The sequence below is a fragment of the Euleptes europaea genome, chromosome 5, assembly GCF_029931775.1.
Source record: "Euleptes europaea isolate rEulEur1 chromosome 5, rEulEur1.hap1, whole genome shotgun sequence".
NCBI classification, from domain to species: domain Eukaryota; kingdom Metazoa; phylum Chordata; class Lepidosauria; order Squamata; family Sphaerodactylidae; genus Euleptes; species Euleptes europaea.
Window position 1 is genome coordinate 68,940,400 of NC_079316.1, and position 20,018 is coordinate 68,960,417.

At 43.5% G+C, this 20,018-nt stretch overlaps 1 protein-coding gene across 1 annotated transcript in view; it reads left to right on the plus strand.

The window, feature by feature from the left end:
• LOC130478326 (deleted in malignant brain tumors 1 protein-like) overlaps nt 1-20,018 on the plus strand; it is a 377,479-nt gene that overhangs the window by 246,130 nt on the left and 111,331 nt on the right. Inside the window, 9 exon segments of the mRNA XM_056850473.1 lie at nt 5,355-5,675; nt 6,508-6,844; nt 6,952-6,956; nt 7,605-7,925; nt 10,541-10,858; nt 11,794-12,142; nt 14,366-14,568; nt 17,679-17,711; nt 19,301-19,479. Of these exon segments, the coding sequence (XP_056706451.1) occupies nt 5,355-5,675; nt 6,508-6,844; nt 6,952-6,956; nt 7,605-7,925; nt 10,541-10,858; nt 11,794-12,142; nt 14,366-14,568; nt 17,679-17,711; nt 19,301-19,479 (2,066 nt within the window).

Sequence of the window (20,018 nt, forward strand, 5' to 3'; positions counted from 1 at the left end):
CCCTGCCCAGCCTTGGCCTGCCTTGAATGGGCCAATCAGTTTGTTCCTACGAGGCTGGGTATGGCAGGGGCTTGGCCACACCCAGACTGCAGGTCAGTGGACATCCATGTGGTCTGCTGGCTGGGGATATAGTTGGCCTCAGCCTTGCCACCCTGGGTCAGTCAGCTCCTTTCTTTGAGACAGTGAGTGAGCGAACCTGCGTCAACACGGGAGGGGAGAAGGGCTGCCTCCTGAGGGAATGTCAGCAAGAGCAATGAAGGTGCTGCCATGGTCGGAAGTGGCTCAGCTGGGCATGGAAAGGAGGCCCATCTTTCGGAGGAGGCAGGGCCTGCCCCAGAGCTGCCCCATTGGTCGGGCATGTGTCCTCAAGAGGAAGGGGGTGATGCCTTCCCAGTCAGGTTGAAGGCCAAGGACCTGTTACAAGCCATGACAGCGGGTTGGCCCTTAGGATTTGCCACCTGGACATTTCATTCCACATGGAGGCACTATTTTGCATAGATGGAGCTCCTCTTTCTCCTTGGGGATAGGTCATTCATTTGGCTCCACTGCATTCACCAGGGCCTGAGGGACTGGTTGCAGCTGTAAGTACTGTGGCAGGAATTGGTCACGTCCCAGTTGGTCCCCGGACATCTCTTGTGGCGGTGTTTGCATAGGGCCACCTCTATTTTGAGGTCAGTAAATTGAACTAACTCACATTTTGCTATTTTTTCCAGTGGAAATATCAACAACCACTATATTTGGATAAGCATCTTCTACGTATTAGATGCTACATTTGTTCAGTGCACACCTGTATTTTGAGTTCAGTAAATTGAACTGACCACACTTTTCTCCTGATTCATATTTTGCTTTGCTTTTGCTTTTCAAGAAACCCTTCCATCTACAACTGGTAAGCATCTTCTGCTACATATTAGACACAGCATTACTTCAGTTCACACCTCTGTTTCTACCAGTAATTCAGTAAATTGAACTGAGCACAATATTTTCCTGGCTCACATTTTGCTTTGCTTTTCCTGTTCAAGAGGAAACAACAACTCTACCACCTACCACAACAACTCCACCACCTACCACTGGTAAGCATCTTCTGCTACATATTTGGCACAGCATTGCTTCAATATGCACTTTTATTTTGAATTCAGTAAAGTACACTGACCACAATATTTTCCTGACTCACATTTTGCTCTTCTTTTCTGTTAAAAAAACAGCAGCCCCTGAAGCCACAACTGGTAAGTATCTTCTTCTACATGTTAGACAGTATTGGTTCAATGCAGACCTATGTTTTGAGTTCAGTAAATTGAACTGAAAGAGTCCCATGGCACAGAGTGGTAAGCTGCAGTACTGCAGTCCCAAGCTCTACTCATGATCTGAGTTTGATCCCAACGGAAGTTGGTTTCAGGTAGCCGGCTCAAGGTTGACTCAGCCTTCCATCCTTCCGAGGTCGGTAAAATGAGTACCCAGCTTGCTGGGGGTAAAGGAAAGATGACTGGGGAAGGCACTGGCAAACCACCCCGTAAACAAAGTCTGCCTAGAAAATGTCAGGGTGTGACATCACCCCATGGGTCAAGAATGACCCGGTGCTTACACAGGGGACCTTTACCTTTACTTTTTAAATTGAACTGATCCCAATATTTCCCTTACTCGTGTTTTGCTGTTCTTGTTTTGTTAAAAAACAAACCTAGAAACTACTGGAAAGTGGACTTTAACCATCTTCATATATTAACCACATGTCTCCTGAGGCTAGTATAGGTTTTTAAAGACCCTAGGAACACCTAGGTTTGCAGAAATCTCTTAAAGTAAAAAAATCTGAAATAAATAAAATAAAAACAGTTTTACAGTGTCAAGATATTGAAAGATTGCCTTATGACATCTTGGTCCTCATTTGGGGTTCCCTATACAATCTGAAGCATCATCGCTGAGGTTCCTGCCACACTTCGACTTATCAGAGCTGGGGGAAGAGGGAAGGATATGGGAACCATTGGGGTGAATGAACTTCCCTTCCCACATGAGTTCTTCTAAGTCATCCTTTTATAGTAATAATTCTCAGTATTTGAATACATTTTTCATGCAAGAATATGCCAATGAGGGGGCTAGAAATACCAGTGGAGTGTAACTTGTAAAAAGCCTGATTTTCCGGTAACAACCTTTTCTGTCTCAATTGACTTTGACACACGTGTCATATCAATTAGTTGGTCAAGGTTTCTAACAAAATCACATTCTTAGTTGCAACCAAAATGGCATTAATTGCGGTATTGTTCTTACACTTTCTCCTTCCTTTCCCCAAGAATTCAGATCAACTGCCTCAGGAACATCTTCCCCTGGTAAGGAGCATCTTCTGCTATAATTAAGGTCTGGTTTAAAGGTTATGGTGCCCATGTGGAAACTGAGCTGAGACCTTGGATGAGGTGGAGGCTGAAAGCACTTCCTCATTGTTGTCTTTACAACAATGCCAGGGCTGGCAGCGCGGAGCAGTTTAAAGACCCCCGCCCGCCTTTATTTGGCCGAATTGATTCAGGAACGCTGAATCTCGTGCCGAATTCCCCGGATCCGAATCGGGGGAGTTCGGACTTCTGCATTTCCTGAATCAAAACGGGCCAAATTTTGCCGAATCCAAATTTTCCTGAATTCTTTTTTTCAACAGCCCTAGTTGTGTTTAGCATGGGGCTGGAATTGGTTTTGGGGGAAAGCAGCCTGTGCACCCCCTTTTCCCCATTGGGGGATCCCAGTAAGGGATTTTGGGGGAGGCTTTGGGTAGGACATGCCCAGCTCGGGGGCTGTCCAAACAGCCTTCTCCCAAGTGGTGGGAGAATCACCAAGTGGCTCGCATCCAGGTGAAACCCTTGTTCTGCCATCCCTACGCTACTCCAGCGGCTCACTGGTAGTAAGATGACATCAGAAACATTGTGTTCAAATGATGTCACTGATTCAGCCCACATGCTGCACCAATGCATTTCAGCTTTTGCCATTTACGTTGTGGCCAATTTTCTCCAAAAAAAATTGTTCCGATTAATGTTGTGTTGTTCAGGTTGCTTATTTAACAATGGTTACACTAATGGGTTGTTGGCCCCTGTCCTCCCCTCCACACTTGGCCTTGGAGTGGCAAAACGCACACTTTGATTACAATTTCACAGAAATTGTAATGACCATAGTATCTCTCTGATTCTCTTTCCTCCCTCCCTCCCTTCCTTGCTCCTTCTCTTCCTTCCTTGCTCCTTCTCTTCCTTCCTTCCTTCCTTTCTATTCAAAGGGAAAGAGGAAATAGTGGGGGAAGGGAAATGAGATGCTTTCTGCAAGTCCATGTGGTCCCCTGATTATTCTGTATATTTAAAATCCCACTTGGCGATGGGCATCTTCACCAGCCCTCAGAGCTCCACATGGCTGCCAGCTCACCACTGGAAATGGTGGCTGAGGGGGAGGCTGGGGAGGAGCTGCTGCATCTCTAGAAGCAACGGGAATTTTTCCCACCTGGATGCTCATCTTCCCAGCCAGCCCTTTAATTTCAAATGGGCTAATAAGGCCCTGGCTCTTTGGGTCACTTGAGTAAAGAGAGGCAGCCTCGAAACATGTTCATAAATCTAGCAGAAAGAGGCAGACTAAGCTTTTCATTGAATAACTGCTGTGCAATTGCAACATTATCTGTAAAAGGGACTGTGTGGGAACACCTCGAGGCCTTTTTTCTGCAGCATGATGATATCATTTATGACAAGTCAGTATCGAAATTTTAGCATTTAGCATGGAATAGCTTTTCTGAATTTTGTATGTTTCATCTGTGTTCACAGACTCCGCAATTGCTCCGTATTCTGGTAAGTTTGGTTCCTTTTTTTGTTGGCTGAATTTACTGAAGATGGTTATCGCATTCAATGTACCTTTGTAAAGGTGTTGTTATTAGGAAATAAACATCTTTTCCTTTCATTTCCATGAGAAACACAATACACTGTGACATTTAAGAAACCCACTTATGAGGGGGGCAATACTTTAAGTTAGCCGCATGGAACTAAAAGAGACTTTTGATAGTCCTGAGGCTATCCCTTTTTATCAAGTCCCAGTCTCCTGACCAAGGAGATGAGAAGTTTATTTATTCTAGGCACTGGGTGAAAACTTGGTGTCCCAACTCAGTGGCCAACCCTCTTGGAGGGGCGCATAAAATTGGACCCGCTGAACCAACCTTTACCAAACTGTTATAAAAATTTCACCATCTCTACCGTATATATTTCTTAAATTCAATATAAAGTTCGAGTTACCAGGAATGGTAAATGTCCAGAATGTAAATGGATAAAATTTATAATATACAGATTATAGTGTATTCCTGAGGGGAGGGCAAACCATGGAGGCCAGGATGTTGCACCTGAGAAGCCTCCTCAGAGGCTTCCCCATCACCATGGAGGGGGGGGGGAAGGCAACTTTTCCAAAATGAAACTGGGGGGAAAGGCTTTTTTCCGGCATAGGAGAAAGCAGGCCTGAGCCAAATAAAGAAGTGGTGCAGGACCGCTGCCATTCCGGGGGGCATTCCCGGGCCAAAAGGAGTTTGGAAGCTACCTAACAGCAGCTCTGCCCCCTGGAATGCCCCAGGAACACCTCCCAGGATGATGGCGAGGGGACTTGCGCCAGGAGAATGCTGGCGGGAGGCCCTGCTATCGCCCAAACCCTGCGCTGCAGCCGGGATCCAGAGGGGCCGGCGTATCCCTGCCAGTTTGCTTGGTGCAGGTGACATGAATGCTGGTGTAGGGGTCACGCCAGCCCCTAAAAGCATTCGCACCACCTTCAGGAATGCACTGAAGGTGTCCATTGGATTAAATATTCTTAGGAAACTGACCATGTCAGTACCTATCCTAACAAAATATGCACATGGGTAGTTCTAAAATAAGGCTTAGGGTGCAATCCTAAACAGAGATACAGTCTGCTAAGCTCATTGGCTTCTGTAGACATTCAAGGGTGTACTTCTGCTTAGGAGCGCAATGTTAGGAACTGCTATGCAAATTGTTTCAATGGCTCCTCATCATAAAGTTGTTTTATCCTTTCTCATTCTGGTAGTCTTCTCTGTAGACTGCAAGTATGACAGAAATCCTGTTTTCTTATTGGTGCCCACCTCCCCCAGTGTTTAAATCTGTAAGAAATTAATTTTAACCTTAGGCAGACTCCTGTTTTAACTGGGTGCATACTTTTCATTTCAAAATCATTTGGTGAATCATTACTCAGATAATCCACCATATTCACTTTGAATTTACCTTTCTATGAAAAGTTGAGAGGAACTAACCATTAACAAGGAAAGATTTGGCATCAATAGTGAAGTTATCTTGACCAGCTCAATAAAGCCAAGTGCCGTTTTCCATAAACACACACATATACTCTTTTTGTTACAGTTCCCAATGAAGGTTCCTTGCGACTAGTGAATGGAGCCAACAGATGCCAAGGTCGCGTTGAAGTATATCATGATGACGAGTGGGGAACAGTCTGTGATGATGGCTGGAGCATTAATGATGCACGAGTTGTGTGTCAACAGCTTGGATGTGGAGGGGCGCTATCAGCACATCAAAGTGCCTATTTTGGTCCTGGTTCAGTACCCATTGTGTTAGATGACGTTGACTGCAGAGGGAATGAATCTTCCTTGTCTCAGTGCCCTCACTCGTCTTGGGGTACTCATAACTGTGGTCATGGGGAAGATGCTGGTGTCACCTGTGAAGGTATGACTACACAACACCCATTTGTCTTGTAACTTCAGTTATATTTTTCTTTCCTGTCAACTGTCAATCTGTTGTAAAAATTTCACCGTCTTCTCTATATAGATTTCTTAACTTTAATTTTAATGCAGTGTATAGGAATGGTAATTGTCCAGAATTTAAATGGATGGAATTTTAATATACAGTTCCCTAAGAATATTTAATCCACTGAATACATTGTATTCAGTGGATTAAATATTCTTAGGGAACTGATCAAGTAAGAACCTATCCTAAGAAAACATGCACATGATTAGTTCTAAAATAAGGCTTCGGGTGCAATCCTAAACAGAGTTACGGTCTTCTAAGCTCACTGGCTTCTGTGGATTTTCAAGGGTCTACCTCTGGTTAGGGGCTCAATGTTAGGAACGTCTATGCAAATATTTTTAGTGGCTCTTTATAGTAAAGTTGTTTTATCATTTCTCATTCTGGTAGTCTTAGCTGTAGATTTAAAAGTATTACATAATACTTGCCTTTTTATTGGAAATGTTTGGGACATAATTATGAGGGCCCCCCCTCCGGTGGTTAAATCTGTATGAAATTAATTTTAACCTTAGGCAGACTCCTGTTTTAACTGAGTGCATACTTTTCATTTCAAAATCATTTGGTGAATCATTACTCAGATAATCCACCATATTAACTTTGAATTTCCCTTTCTATGAAAAGTTGAGAGGAACTAACCATTAACAAGGAAAGATTTGGCATCAATAGTGAAGTTATCTTGACCAGCTCAATAAAGCCAAGTGCCGTTTTCCATAAACACACACATATACTCTTTTTGTTACAGTTCCCAATGAAGGTTCCTTGCGACTAGTGAATGGAGCCAACAGATGCCAAGGTCGCGTTGAAGTATATCATGATGACGAGTGGGGAACAGTCTGTGATGATGGCTGGAGCATTAATGATGCACGAGTTGTGTGCCAACAGCTTGGATGTGGATGGGCGCTATCAGCACATCAAAACGCCTATTTTGGTCCTGGTTCAGTACCCATTGTGTTAGATGACGTTGACTGCAGAGGGAATGAATCTTCCTTGTCTCAGTGCCCTCACGCGTCTTGGGGTACACATAACTGCAATCATGGGGAAGATGCTGGTGTCATCTGTGAAGGTATGACTACACAACACCCATTTGTTTTGTAACTTCAGTTATATTTTTCTTTCCTGTCAACTGTCAATCTGTTGTAAAAATTTCACCGTCTTCTCTATATAGATTTCTTAACTTTAATTTAAACGCAATGTATAGGAATGGTAATTGTCCAGAATTTAAATGGATGGAATTTTAATATACAGACAATGTGTTCATTGGATTAAATATTCTTAGGGAACTGATCAAGTAAGAACCTATCCTAAGAAAACATGCACATGGTTAGTTCTAAAATAAGGCTTCGGGTGCAATCCTAAACAGTTACGGTCTTCTAAGCTCACTGGCTTCTGTGGATTTTCAAGGGTCTACCTCTGGTTAGGAGTGCAATGTTAGGAACTGCTATGAAAATAGTTTTAGTGGCTCTTTATAGTAAAGTTGTTTTATCATTTCTCATTCTGGTAGTCTTAGCTGTAGATTTAAAAGTATTACATAATCCCTGCCTTTTTATTGGAAATGTTTGGGACATAATTATGAGCCCCCCCCCCCGGTGTTTAAATCTGTATGAAATTAATTTTAACCTTAGGCAGACTCCTGTTTTAACTGGGTGCGTAATTTCATTTCAAAATCATTTGGTGAATCATTACTCAGATAATGCACCATATTAACTTTGAATTTCCCTTTCTATGAAAAGTTGAGAGGAACTAACCATTAACAAGGAAATATTTGGCCTCAGTAGTGAAGTTATCTTGACCAGCTCAATAAAGCCAAGTGCCGTTTTCCATAAACACACACATATACTCTTTTTGTTACAGTTCCCAATGAAGGTTCCTTGCGACTAGTGAATGGAGCCAACAGATGCCAAGGTCGCGTTGAAGTATATTATGATGACGAGTGGGGAACAGTCTGTGATGATGGCTGGAACATGAACGATGCACAAGTTGTGTGCCAACAGCTTGGATGTGGAGGGGCGCTATCAGCACATCAAAGTGCCTATTTTGGTCCTGGTTCAGTACCCATTGTGTTAGATGACGTTGACTGCAGAGGGAATGAATCTTCCTTGTCTCAGTGCCCTCACGCGTCTTGGGGTACACATAACTGTGGTCATGGGGAAGATGCTGGTGTCACCTGTGAAGGTATGACTACACAACACCCATTTGTTTTGTAATTTCAGTTATATTTTTCTTTCCTGTCAACTGTCAATCTGTTGTAAAAATTTCACCGTCTTCTCTATAGATTTCTTAACTTTAATTTTAATGCAATGTATAGGAATGGTAATTGTCCAGAATTTAAATGGATGGAATTTTAATATACAGACAATGCGTTCATTGGATTAAATATTCTTAGGGAACTGATCATGTAAGAACCTATCCTAAGAAAACATGTAGGTCTGTTTGGAAAAAAAATTTGGTTGAAAAATTCGGCAAAATTCGGCCCATTTTGATTTGGGAAATGCTGAAGTCCGAACTCCCCCGCTTCGGGTCCGTGCAATTCGGCGCGAATTCAAAGTTCAGGGAAAAAATTTGGCCGAATAAAGCCATTAAAAACACAACCGCGCCTTTCCGTGGCTTCGGGGGGGCATTTTGGGGGGGTAGAGGTCCCAAACTTTCAGCAGAGCTTCAAAGGACCCTTCTTGCAAGACCCCCCAAGTTTTGTAAAGATTGGGTCGGGGGGGCTGAGATATGGGCCCCAAAAGGGGTCCCCCAACCTTAATGTGCATCTTTGAGCAGAGCTTGCCGCCCACACACAAAGCTCCCAGCCCCGACAAACAGCTGAACTGTGGGGAGCAATGGCGGGGCAGGTGCGAAGAAGTTTGCAAAGCAACACGTTTGCAACCATGCAAAGCAACACCTGACACCTGGGAGTTTACAAACCATGGAAAGGGACAGAGGCAGCTAGCTATGCATAATGAGCAGGAGGGGGTGGAATTTCCCCTTTTGCATCGGACTCGGGACAAGGCAAATGCATTCTTTAAGTCACCATTTGAAAACCAGTTTTGAGCAAGCATCAAAATAGACCTAACCGATCTTATGAATGAGGGAAAACCTGAGGACACACAACTGAAGCCCCCCCCCTCAAACCAGGGAGAGAGAAACTCGAGGGGGCACTCACACCCCAGGCAGATCAGGCGAAAGCCCCCTTTGGCTTCCCCCCCCCCACCCACAGAAACTGCTCCCTCCCCACACACACACAGACTCTGCTTCCCTCCCACACACACAGGAGAAAAATTATAGATTAAAGCCCCCAAAGGGGTCTTACTGTGGCTGTCTTCTGTTCCAGCAGGAGGGGCTGGGAGGACTGGGTAATCCAATACGATTCTATTTAAGCACAGGAGGTTTTGCCTTGGATTTGCCGCTCTGGAGATGCATACAGGATCGGGTGATCCATTCCTCCCAATAGGGAAAAGGGGAAAGCCCATATCTCAGGACCCCCTGACCTAATGTTTACAAAACTTGGCGGTCCCTTAAGAAGGCTCGTCTGAAGCTATGCTGAATGTTTGGGGGCTGCACCCCCAAAAATGCACCCCCTGCAGCCACAGAAAGAGAAAAGGGGGGAGCCCATATTTCTGCCCCCACTGAACCCATCTTTACAAAACTTGGGGGGTCTCTTAAGAAGGCTCGTCTGAAGTTATGCTGAAAGTTTGGGGGCTGCACCCCCCAAAAAGCGCCCCTGCAGCCACAGAAATGGAAAAGGGGAGAGGGAAAAGGGGTGGAGCCCATATCTCGGGACCCCCTGACCCAATGTTTACAAAACTTGGAGGGGTCTCTTAAGAAGGCTCGTCTGAAGCTCCGCTGAAAGTTTGGGGTCTCTACCCCCAAAAATGCGCCCCCTGAAGCCATGGAAAGGAGAGAATGTGCACACGCACCCCCATGAGGATTTCTCTCTCTTTCTCTCCCCGGCTGGGCAGCGCAGCAGCTGATTCCTCCAGTACTCAATCCTGACTGATTGGCCAGAGGAAGATCCAGCTTGGCCACCGATTGGCCGGGGGAGAATGCTGCTTACTGACGGTTATGCTGCTGCGCACTGAATTTGCCGAATTTATTAGTGAACTCCCGAACTCGCTGAATTCGGCTCCCCCATTTTCCCGCCATTTTTTAGTTCGGTTCGTCCCGAACTTAAAAACAGCCAAATCGGGGGAAATTCAGCTGTTTTTCGGTTCGGAACGAACCGAATCAACAGCCCTAAAAACATGCACATGGTTAGTTCTAAAATAAGGCTTCGGGTGCAATCCTAAACAGAGTTACGGTCTTCTAAGCTTACTGGCTTCTGTGGATTTTCAAGGGTCTATCTCTGGTTAGGAGTGCAATGTTAGGAACTGCTATGCAAATAGTTTTAATGGCTCTTTATAGTAAAGTTGTTTTATCATTTCTCATTCTGGTAGTCTTATCTGTAGATTTAGAAGTATTACATAATCCCTGCCTTTTTATTGGAACTGTTTGGGACATAATTATGAGCCCCCCCCCCCCGGTGTTTAAATCTGTTTGAAATTAATTTTAACCTTAGGCAAACTCCTGTTTTAACTGGGTGCGTAATTTCATTTCAAAATCATTTGGTGAATGATTACTCAGATAATCCACCATAGTCACTTTGAATTTCCCTTTCTATGAAAAGTTAAGAGGAACTAACCATTGACAAGGAAAGATTTGGCATCAATAGTGAAGTTATCTTGACCAGTTCAATAAAGCCAAGTGCTGTTTTCCACACACACACACACACACACACACACACACACATACTCTTTTTTTTACAGTTCCCAACGAAGGTTCCTTGCGACTAGTGAATGGAGCCAACAGATGCCAAGGTCGCGTTGAAGTATATCATGATGAGTGGGGAACAGTCTGTGATGATGGCTGGAGCATGAATGATGCACGAGTTGTGTGCCAACAGCTTGGTTGTGGATCGGCGCTATCAGCACATCAAAACGCCTATTTTGGTCCTGGTTCAGGATCCATTGTGTTAGATGATGTTAACTGCAGAGGGAATGAACCGTCCTTGTCTCAGTGCCCTCACTCATCTTGGGGTGCACATAACTGCAATCACAGGGAAGATGCTGGGGTCACCTGTGAAGGTATGGCTACACAACACCCATTTCTCTGGTAACTTCAATTATATTTTTCTTTCCTTCAATAACTTGAAGAATGGTAATAAGGAAAGGCAAAAGTAAACATATTGTGCAAGGTACATTTGTAATTTGCCTGATCAATGATATACCACAGCTGAGTCTTTGAAGTACTCCCTAGGAAATTAGTGTAGAGCATCTCAATCCAATATCTATTGCAATGTCCATTTTTTTGCATAGATTCTAACAAGATTCTGTTTTTAAAATTTCACCGTCTTGTCCATATGTATTTCTAACCTTTAATTTTAATGCAGTATATAGTATATAATATACAATGTATCCATTCGATGTAAAATTCTTAGGGAACTGATCATGTAAGTACCTATGCTAAGAAAGCATGCACATGGCTAGCTGCAGATTAAGGCTTAGGCTGCAATCCTAAACAGAGTTATCATCTTCAAAGATCATTCGCTTCTGTGGACTTTGAAGGGTGAACCTCTGCTTAAGAGCGCAATGTTAGCGACTGCTATGCAAATTGTTTTAATGTCTCTTCATAGTAAAGTTGTTTTATTATTTCTCATTCTGGTAGTCTTCTCTGTAGACCTGGAAGTATTACAGAACCCCTTCTTTCTTATTGGACAGTGTGGAACATAATTATGAGGTCCCCCCTCCACTGGTGTTTAAATCTGTAATAAATCAATTGTAACTTTAGACAAACTCCTGTTTTAACTGGGTGCGTACTTTTCATTTCAAAATCATTTGGTGAGTTATTACAGAGTTAATGTACCACGTTCACTTTGAAATTCTCTTTCTATGAAAAGTTGAGAGGAACTAACAGTTGACAAGGAAAGATTTGGCATCAATAGTGAAGTTATCTTAACCAGTTCAATAAAGCCAAGTGCCGTTTTCCATACACACACACATATATATTGTTTTTGTTACAGTTTCCAATGAGGGTTTTTTGCGACTAGTGAATGGGGCCAACAGATGCCAAGGTCGCGTTGAAGTATATCATGATCACATGTGGGGAACAGTCTGTGATGATGGCTGGAGCATGAACGATGCACAGGTTGTGTGCCGACAGACTGGATGTGGATCGGCGATATCAGCACTTCAAAATGCCTATTTTGGTCCTGGTTCAGGACCTATTATGTTAGATGATGTTAACTGCAGAGGGAATGAACCTTCCTTGTCTCAGTGCCCTCATGCGTCTTGGGGTACACATAACTGTGGTCATGGGGAAGATGCTGGTGTCACCTGTGAAGGTATGGCTACACAACACCCATTTGTCTTGTAACTTCAATTATATTTTTCTTTCCAGTAAATCACTTGAAGAATGGTAATAAGGAAGGGCAAAAGTAAACATATCGTGCAAGGTACACTTTAATTTGCTCGATCAATGAAATACCACAGCTGAGTCTTTGAAGTATTCCCTAGGAAATTAGTGTAGAGAATCTCAATCCAATATCTATTGCAATGTCCTTTTTTGTGTGTGCATAGATTCTGACGGGATTCTGTTTTAAAAATTTAACTGTCTTGTCCATATATATTTCTCATCTTTAATTTTAATGCGGTATATAGTTTGTGTTACCAGGAATGGTAAATATAACTTCAGTTATATTTTTTCTTTCCTGTTAACTGTCAATCTGTTGCAAAAATTTCACCGTCTTCTCCATATAGATTTTTTAACTTTAATTTTCATGCAGTGTATCATTCGTGTTACCAGGAACGGTAAATGTCCAGAATGTAAATGGATGGAATTTTAATATACAGACATTGTGTTCATTGGATTAAATATTCTTAGGGAACTGATCAAGTAAGTACCTATCCTAAGAGAACATGCACATGGGTAATTCTAAAATAAGGCTTGGGGTGCAATCCTAAACAGAGTTACGATCTTCTAAGCTCATTGGCTTCTGTGGACTTTCAAGGGTGTACCTCTGCTTTGGTACACTCTTTCCTGTCAATTACTTGAAGAATGGTAATAAGGAAAGGCAAAAGGAAACATATAGTGCAAGGTACACTTTTAATTTGCACGAAAAATGAAATACCATATTAAGTCTTTGAGGTGCTCCCTAGGAAATGAGTATGGAGCATCTCAGTCCAATATCTACTGCAATGTCCAATTTTTTTAGCATAGATTCTGACGGGAATTGGTTGTAAAAATTTCACCCTCTCTACCATATATATTAAATTCAATATACAGGAATGGTAAACTATATATATCTTAAATTAAATATATATTTCTTAAATTCAGAATATAATTTCAATATATAGTTTACCAGGAATGGTAAATGTCCGAAATGTAAATGGATGGAATTTTTAATATACACACAATGTGTCCATTGGATTTAATATTCTTAGGGAGCTGATCGTGTATGAACATATCCTAGGAGGACATGCACATGGATAGTGCTAGAAGAAGCCTTAGGGTGCAGTCCTAAAGAGTTATAGTCTTCTAAGCACATTGGTTTCTGTAGACTTTGACAGGTTTACCTCTGCTTAGGAGCGCAATGTTAATGACTGCTATGCAAATTGCTTCAATGGCTCTTCATAATAAAGCTGTTTTATCCTTTCTCATTCTAGTAGTCTTCTCTGTAGACCTAGAAGTATTACAGAACCCCTGTTTTCTTATTGGGCCATTTGGGACATAATTATGAGGTGTCCCCCCGGTGTTTAAATCTGTGTGAAATTAATTTTATCCTTAGACAGACACCTGTTTTAACTGGGTGCGTATTTTTCATTTCAAAATCATTTGGTGAATTATTACAGAGATAATCCACCATATTCACTTTGAAATTCCCTTTCTATGAAAAGTTGAGAGGAAGTAACAGTTGACAAGGAAAGATTTGGCATCAATAGTGACGTTAACTTGACCATTTCAGTAAAGCCAAGTACCATTTTCCACACACACACACACACACACACACACACACACACACATTCTTTTGCGTGTCCAGGCCAATAGGGGTCCCAGGGCCCGTCTGCTCAACCCAACCATGACGACCAAACACCTCCTCCCCCCGGGGAAGGGGCTGCACTACTTCTCACCCTTTCTGGAATAAAATATGACGTAACACAAATATGGAATAAAACAGGCCACAACTTTTTAATATATACATCAATCAAAATATACATCATTAGGCATTGGCAAGAATGGAGGCAGAATCCTGACATCAGGTGACCCGATGCCAGCTGATGTATCCTGTGCCCAGCCCATGCTGGGTACAGCCTGAGATGGCAGATACTGGAACCACATGGACGGCAGCCACTGTGTGGAACACTGCCACTTGGGAGGAGGCAGGCTGTCCCGACTGCCACGGCGGCCAGCCAAACCACAGGCCTCCCCCCCCAAAACCCCTTATTGGGGTCCCCAGCCCAGGAAAAGGGGGCTCGCAGGCCGACTTTTCCGCAAACAGGATTCTGGCCCCATGCCCAAAACCGCCAACTGTGACAGATAATCATGGCAACAAAACCCTCAAAAACCAACCATAAACCCCCCACAAATGTAACAAGAACACTTCGAAAACAGCCCGTATGCATATGGAACCACAAAACACAACCTGCCCTCAACCCACTAAACCCTATGTACCACCGTGACTTGGCCAAAGTTAAGCTAAAGGGAAAGGGTGGGCGGGACAAGCGTGCAGGCAAACAGGGCCAGCCCGAGCAGGTCCTCCCTTTAAATACCTGCCCGGCGGACCAGACGGAACGCCCTGGTCAGTTAGCGCCGGCCGGGACGCAGGGACTGGGAATGGGCTCCCACTGGCCCATTTGAAATGTAGGCGGGACAGGGGAAGGCGCGCGGAGACCGGGGGGGGGTTCCTGTTACCTACTTCCTGCTTCCCCTGCCGCCACGAGGATCGGAGAGTGGAGCAGATACGCTCCCCACCACACCACCACCAGCAGGTAGGAGCTACCCCCCCCCGCCACTCGCCAGGAGTCAGGAGGGAGCGCGGGACCCCCCCCCACTCCCCTCCCCGCCGAGGAGCCAGCCGGGCCCAGCCACCCGGCACAGCCCCGCAAACGATGGATCCCCCTCAGCAGGGATCCTCCGCTTTGTTACAGTTTCCAATGATGGTTCCTTGCGACTAGTGAATGGAGCCAACAGATGCAAAGGTCGCATCTGCCTTTACCACTGATATTTTGTAATTTTAATGCAACATGTAATTGTAGTAAACAGGTAAAAAAAGTGTAGAAGAGAGATTGTCTCCTTTGGATTTAATACTGTAAAAAACTTGTAAGAACATGCCTTGAGAAGACAGGCACTTTGTTAGTTCTGGAATAAGGTGTACTGTGCAATCCTAAACAGAGTCATGGTTTTCTAAACCCATTGGAATGTGTAGCAGTGAAATATTTCATTACTTCCTATTTATGTTGACACTTCAGTTTTATTGTGGGTCATAAACTCTCAGACTGGGGAGGGGGAGGGAGTCAGAACCCAGGTTTTTGATAACATATTTTAGGATATGATTTTTTTCTCTCATTGGCAAACTTGTCCACCCAGCTGAATGTAGAGAATTGTTTTTATAGCTGGCATAGTTTGGTCAGTTAAACTTCTTTTCTGTCAAGTTAGTGAATGACTGACCTCCCAGAAGACATTCGGTGTTATTGAATGGATGGCTGCTGAATTCTTCATGGCTGTATCGTATTTTTATTAATTATCCCTTTTTTTATTTTAGCAGGAGCAGTAACTCCCAGTATATCACCTTATGTTGTACCAACATCCAGTAAGTTATTGAACGTTTTTATTTATTGAAGTTGTTAAGCATTCAAACAGTCGGAATCCTTAATGTGAAATGGACTAGGTTCTACTATTTTACTGTCAGGTAGGGTTGCCAGCTCCAGGTTGGGAAATACCTGGAGATTTTTGGGGTGGAGCCTGAGGAGGGTGGGGTTTGGGGAGGGGAAGGACTTCAATGCCAGACTCCAATTGCCAAAGCAGCCATTTTCCCCAGGTGAACTGATCTCCATTGGCTAGAGATCATGTGTAATAGCAGGAGATCTCCAGCTAGTACCTGGAGGTTGGCAACCCTACTGTCAGGAGATGTAGTAGATTTTTTAATTATTTATTTAATTTGCATATTTTATCCCACCTTTGCTTCATGGAGCTGAGGGTGGTTAGATGGTATCCACCTTCTTTCTTTTTATCCTCACTACAATCCTGTGTGGTAGTTTAGGCTTAGAAAGAATGTCTGGACTAAGGTTATTTAGTGAGCTTCGTTGCACAGTGGGGATTTAAAACTGGGAGTCCCAGATCCTAGTTTGACATTCTAACCAGTACACTACACTGGCTCACACTAATAGATGATCTCCTAGCCTGAAGACAATTGTATGTTCAAACTCCAGGGAGTTTTCTCCCTACCATAGTATATGATTTAATGCAGTTGGTCCTGTAGTAGTGGGGAAAAGACAATTGATTTAGTCAACTGGAGGGAAATGGGTATGTGCTGTCTTTAGTTTGCATCTTGTATATCAGTCTAGTTCCAAAGCAAATAGGCCTACATGTTGAATTTCTGGCAAATAGAGTGAATGTTTGTGCATCTGTATTTCTCTTTCTGTAATTTTTTTCCCATGCCTGTCTCTGGGTCTTTGTCATAAGCACTTGTTTATGAGAGAGACAGGCAGGCTTGTGCTTCTTAGAAAGACAGGGAAGCATGAAGAATTCTAAAAAGGCCACACTTTGGTCAATAGAAGGCCAAAGTGGGGGGAAATGGCTCAGAAAATGCAGGGTTGGTTTCCATTTCTGTCACAGTCACCTTAGAGAATCAAGCGGCTGTGATGGTTCAGAGCTCTTTAGCCCAACTTCAGCTGGTGCATCAACTGCATCTGATTCAGTCTGATCTTAGGATTGCCAGCTCTGGATAGGGAAGGAGATTTTGGGAGTGGGGACTAAGGAGGGCTGGGTTTGGGGAGGGGAGGGACTTTAATAGGGTATAATGCCATAGAGTCCACCTTCCAAAGCGGCCATTTTCTCGAGGGGAACTGATCTCTGTTGCCTGGCGATCATTTGCAATAGTGGCAGATCTCCAGCCACCACCTGGAGGCTGGAAACCTTATCTGATCTCGACACAGCGATCCATAGATTACCATTATCACATTTAGACTGGACTATTGCAATGCACTCTTCTTGGGACTACCCTTGAAGAGTGCTTTAAAGCTGCAGCTAGTGCAAAATGCTGCAGCTACACTGCTGGTCTGGGCCAGCTACTGGGAACATGTGACCCCAATATGACAGCAATTACAGTGGTGACCAATCCACTCCTGAGCTCAATTCAAGGTGTTTGTCCTTTAAAGCCCTACATGGCTTGGAACAGGGATATCTGAAGGCCTGTCTTTTCCCATATGTTTCTGCCCCTGCCCCCCAAATTAAGATCACAGGGAGAGGTCCTGCTTGCCAGTGGCAGGCCTCGATTATGGAATAACCTCCCCAGGGAGGTGTGCCTGGGCCCCACACTTTCAATCTTTAGGAGGCAGCTGAAAACAGTTTTATTCAGGACAGCGTTGGGTTAGTGTAGTTTCCTCTAGTTATTGGTTGTAAATTGTGATTTTAATTTGTTGCTATTTGTGTATTTTACGTCTTTTGTTATTTTGTCACTTAGCAAATAAAAATGGCATGTTGAATGTCTTGCTTGTGGGCTACCTAGAAGTACCTGGATGGCCACTTTGTGAACAGACTGCTGGACTTGATGGGCCTTGGTCTGATCCAGCATGGCTTTTCTTTTGTTCTTATGTTATGGTCTTGTGTCCTTAATGTGTTTGATTGAGCTGTTACAGAGGTATTTGACATAAATGGAGTCTCACATTTCTTTTGTTTTCATGTATACAGCTCCTCAGATAGACACATCAGCATCTTCCACAAGTGAGTTCTATTTTCTCGATTCAGAATACAGTATATACAATAAAGTGTCGGTCAGGGAATTAGGAATGAAAACAAATTGTCTGACATTTGGAAACTGTGATGCTTTGCATACATATCTCTCTCAAGAGAAACGTACATATTACATTATATTCATGTGGAAAAAATAAACAATAGTGCCTTCTCCCTTGCAAAGCACCCCCAGGGATTCCCCTGTAGAAGTGCATTCATCCTTTCTTGAGAGCAGATTGTAAAAGAATACAGGCCACTGAAATTTTGATACTTGCAGGAGAACTGTAGGGTAGTGCCTCAGAAGGGTGGGATTGGAGGTGAAGTCACTTCCTCCATTCTTTCTTGGAATTCTCCCAACTTTATGGGCTTTACAATAGAGATTGGGGGAATTCGTAGACCATCAACCAGAAGTGCTTTACTTCAAGGTGGAGAAGTTGCTGTCTGTGATGACATATCTGGGTGATGCTCTAGGAATTCCTCCAGTCTCTATGATAAAGACCAAGCTCTATGGTAAAGGGCACGTTAAAGATGAGGGTCACCATCAACACGGTTGCTCCCCTCCCCCCATTTTTCCCTTGACTAAAATGAGTAAGGGCAGGTGACTGAGGGTGGGGGTGGGAGGTTGCCTGCTGCCACCAGGAAAATGGCAACCATATAAGGGCGCAAATATAGAACAGAACATTGTCATTTATTTATTATATTTTGCACTCCAGTTATGAAAATGTCTTGGGCTATCTCTTTTATAATAATAGGAAAAGCTCTCTATTTCAAGTCAGATAGGTCAGACAACTAAAAAAAAAAGGAGAGAATATTCAGTGGAAATGCATTTTTAAGAGTTCCCAGTTATCTTGCATTGGCTTGCTCTACTCCCTTACCTGTTGGGTCCTGCTGATGCTCTGGCAACTGTCTCCCTCTCCACCTACTCTATGGTGACAGTAGCAGTTTCACTCAATTTCTCCTCTTTCTGCTTTATTGTGGCAGCAGCAGTGTTGGCAGGTGTCTGTTTCTGTTACTCCAAATTTTCTTCTCCCCCTGTGCTTTGGCTACAGCTATGGGGATATATAGTCAACTAGTTCCAGGAATCCTTGAACTAGTTGACCATATATATAGTTCCAGGAATCCTATAGTCCAGGAATCCTATAGTCAACTAGTTCCAGGAATCCTGAGCAAAAGATATCCTAGTGTTTTTAGTGCTTGGTAGAGCAACCTATGTTCCAAGCTTCTAGGAATTATGGAAAGGATAGAAGACCACATGTGAGAGAGAAAAAGGTAGAAGCTGCCACTACTGCCATGTAAGAGGAGAGAGGGAGAGGGGGAAAGAAACAGCCAGCGATCTTGTCACCCAAGCAGCACTAGGCTAGTAAGAATTATTTGGTCAGAGAAGAACTCCATGGACTTACTGAGGTAAGCACTGATTTGTATTTTAATTGATGTCATTTCTCAATCAGTTATCTAAACCATCCTTGAATAGCCAGTCAAAGCCACAAGAATTCCTCTTTAATTCGTTTATACGTGATCATGAACAAAGCCAGGATTTAAAGTTTTTTTGCATGACACTGCTGTTTCTGTTCATCAATTAGCGCTCTCATGTTCTGGAGGATTCATGCATGTACGCATCAGCAGAGACTACATCCAGACATTGGGCTACAGTGCATGGGATTTGCATCTGAATCAATCAGACTCTTCCTGTACACGTGAAATTACTTCAGACTACATTAACTTCAAGATACCATTCTATGGTTGTGGCACAGTAAGACAAGTAAGAAATGGGGGGTATAATGTTTGAAACAAAAAACATATTCTGGTTCTTTGCCGCATACGTATCATATATGGATGAGGAGAGTATTTCTTTTATTCACTATGGCCTTTTATGCATGGCTGTTTCCCTCATGGTCACCCCTCCAATGACTTTGGGTCTTTCTTTTGATTATGCATGCTGTTTCTGACTGTCAAAGTTCGCCCTGCTCTCTCCTTGTGTTTCCCTGCATTTTGCCTGCATTTTCAGAAACCCGTTTTATCTCAAATTTGAAAATGCGGGCAAAACGTGGGGAAATGCAGGAGGGGAGAGCGAGGCAACCTCTGATAGTCCGAAACGTCATGCATAATCACAACAAAGACCCGAAGTCATCGGAAGGGTGGCAGCGAGTGAAACAGCCATACGTAAAAGACCTATGTGAACTGGGGAAGACTTACAACTGGCTCCCTCTTCACCATGGGGAAGAAAACTGTGAGGTGACGTAGGGAAATGTCCTACTTCAGTCCCTACTTCACTCCCCCCCCACTGGCGTTCCTTTCCTC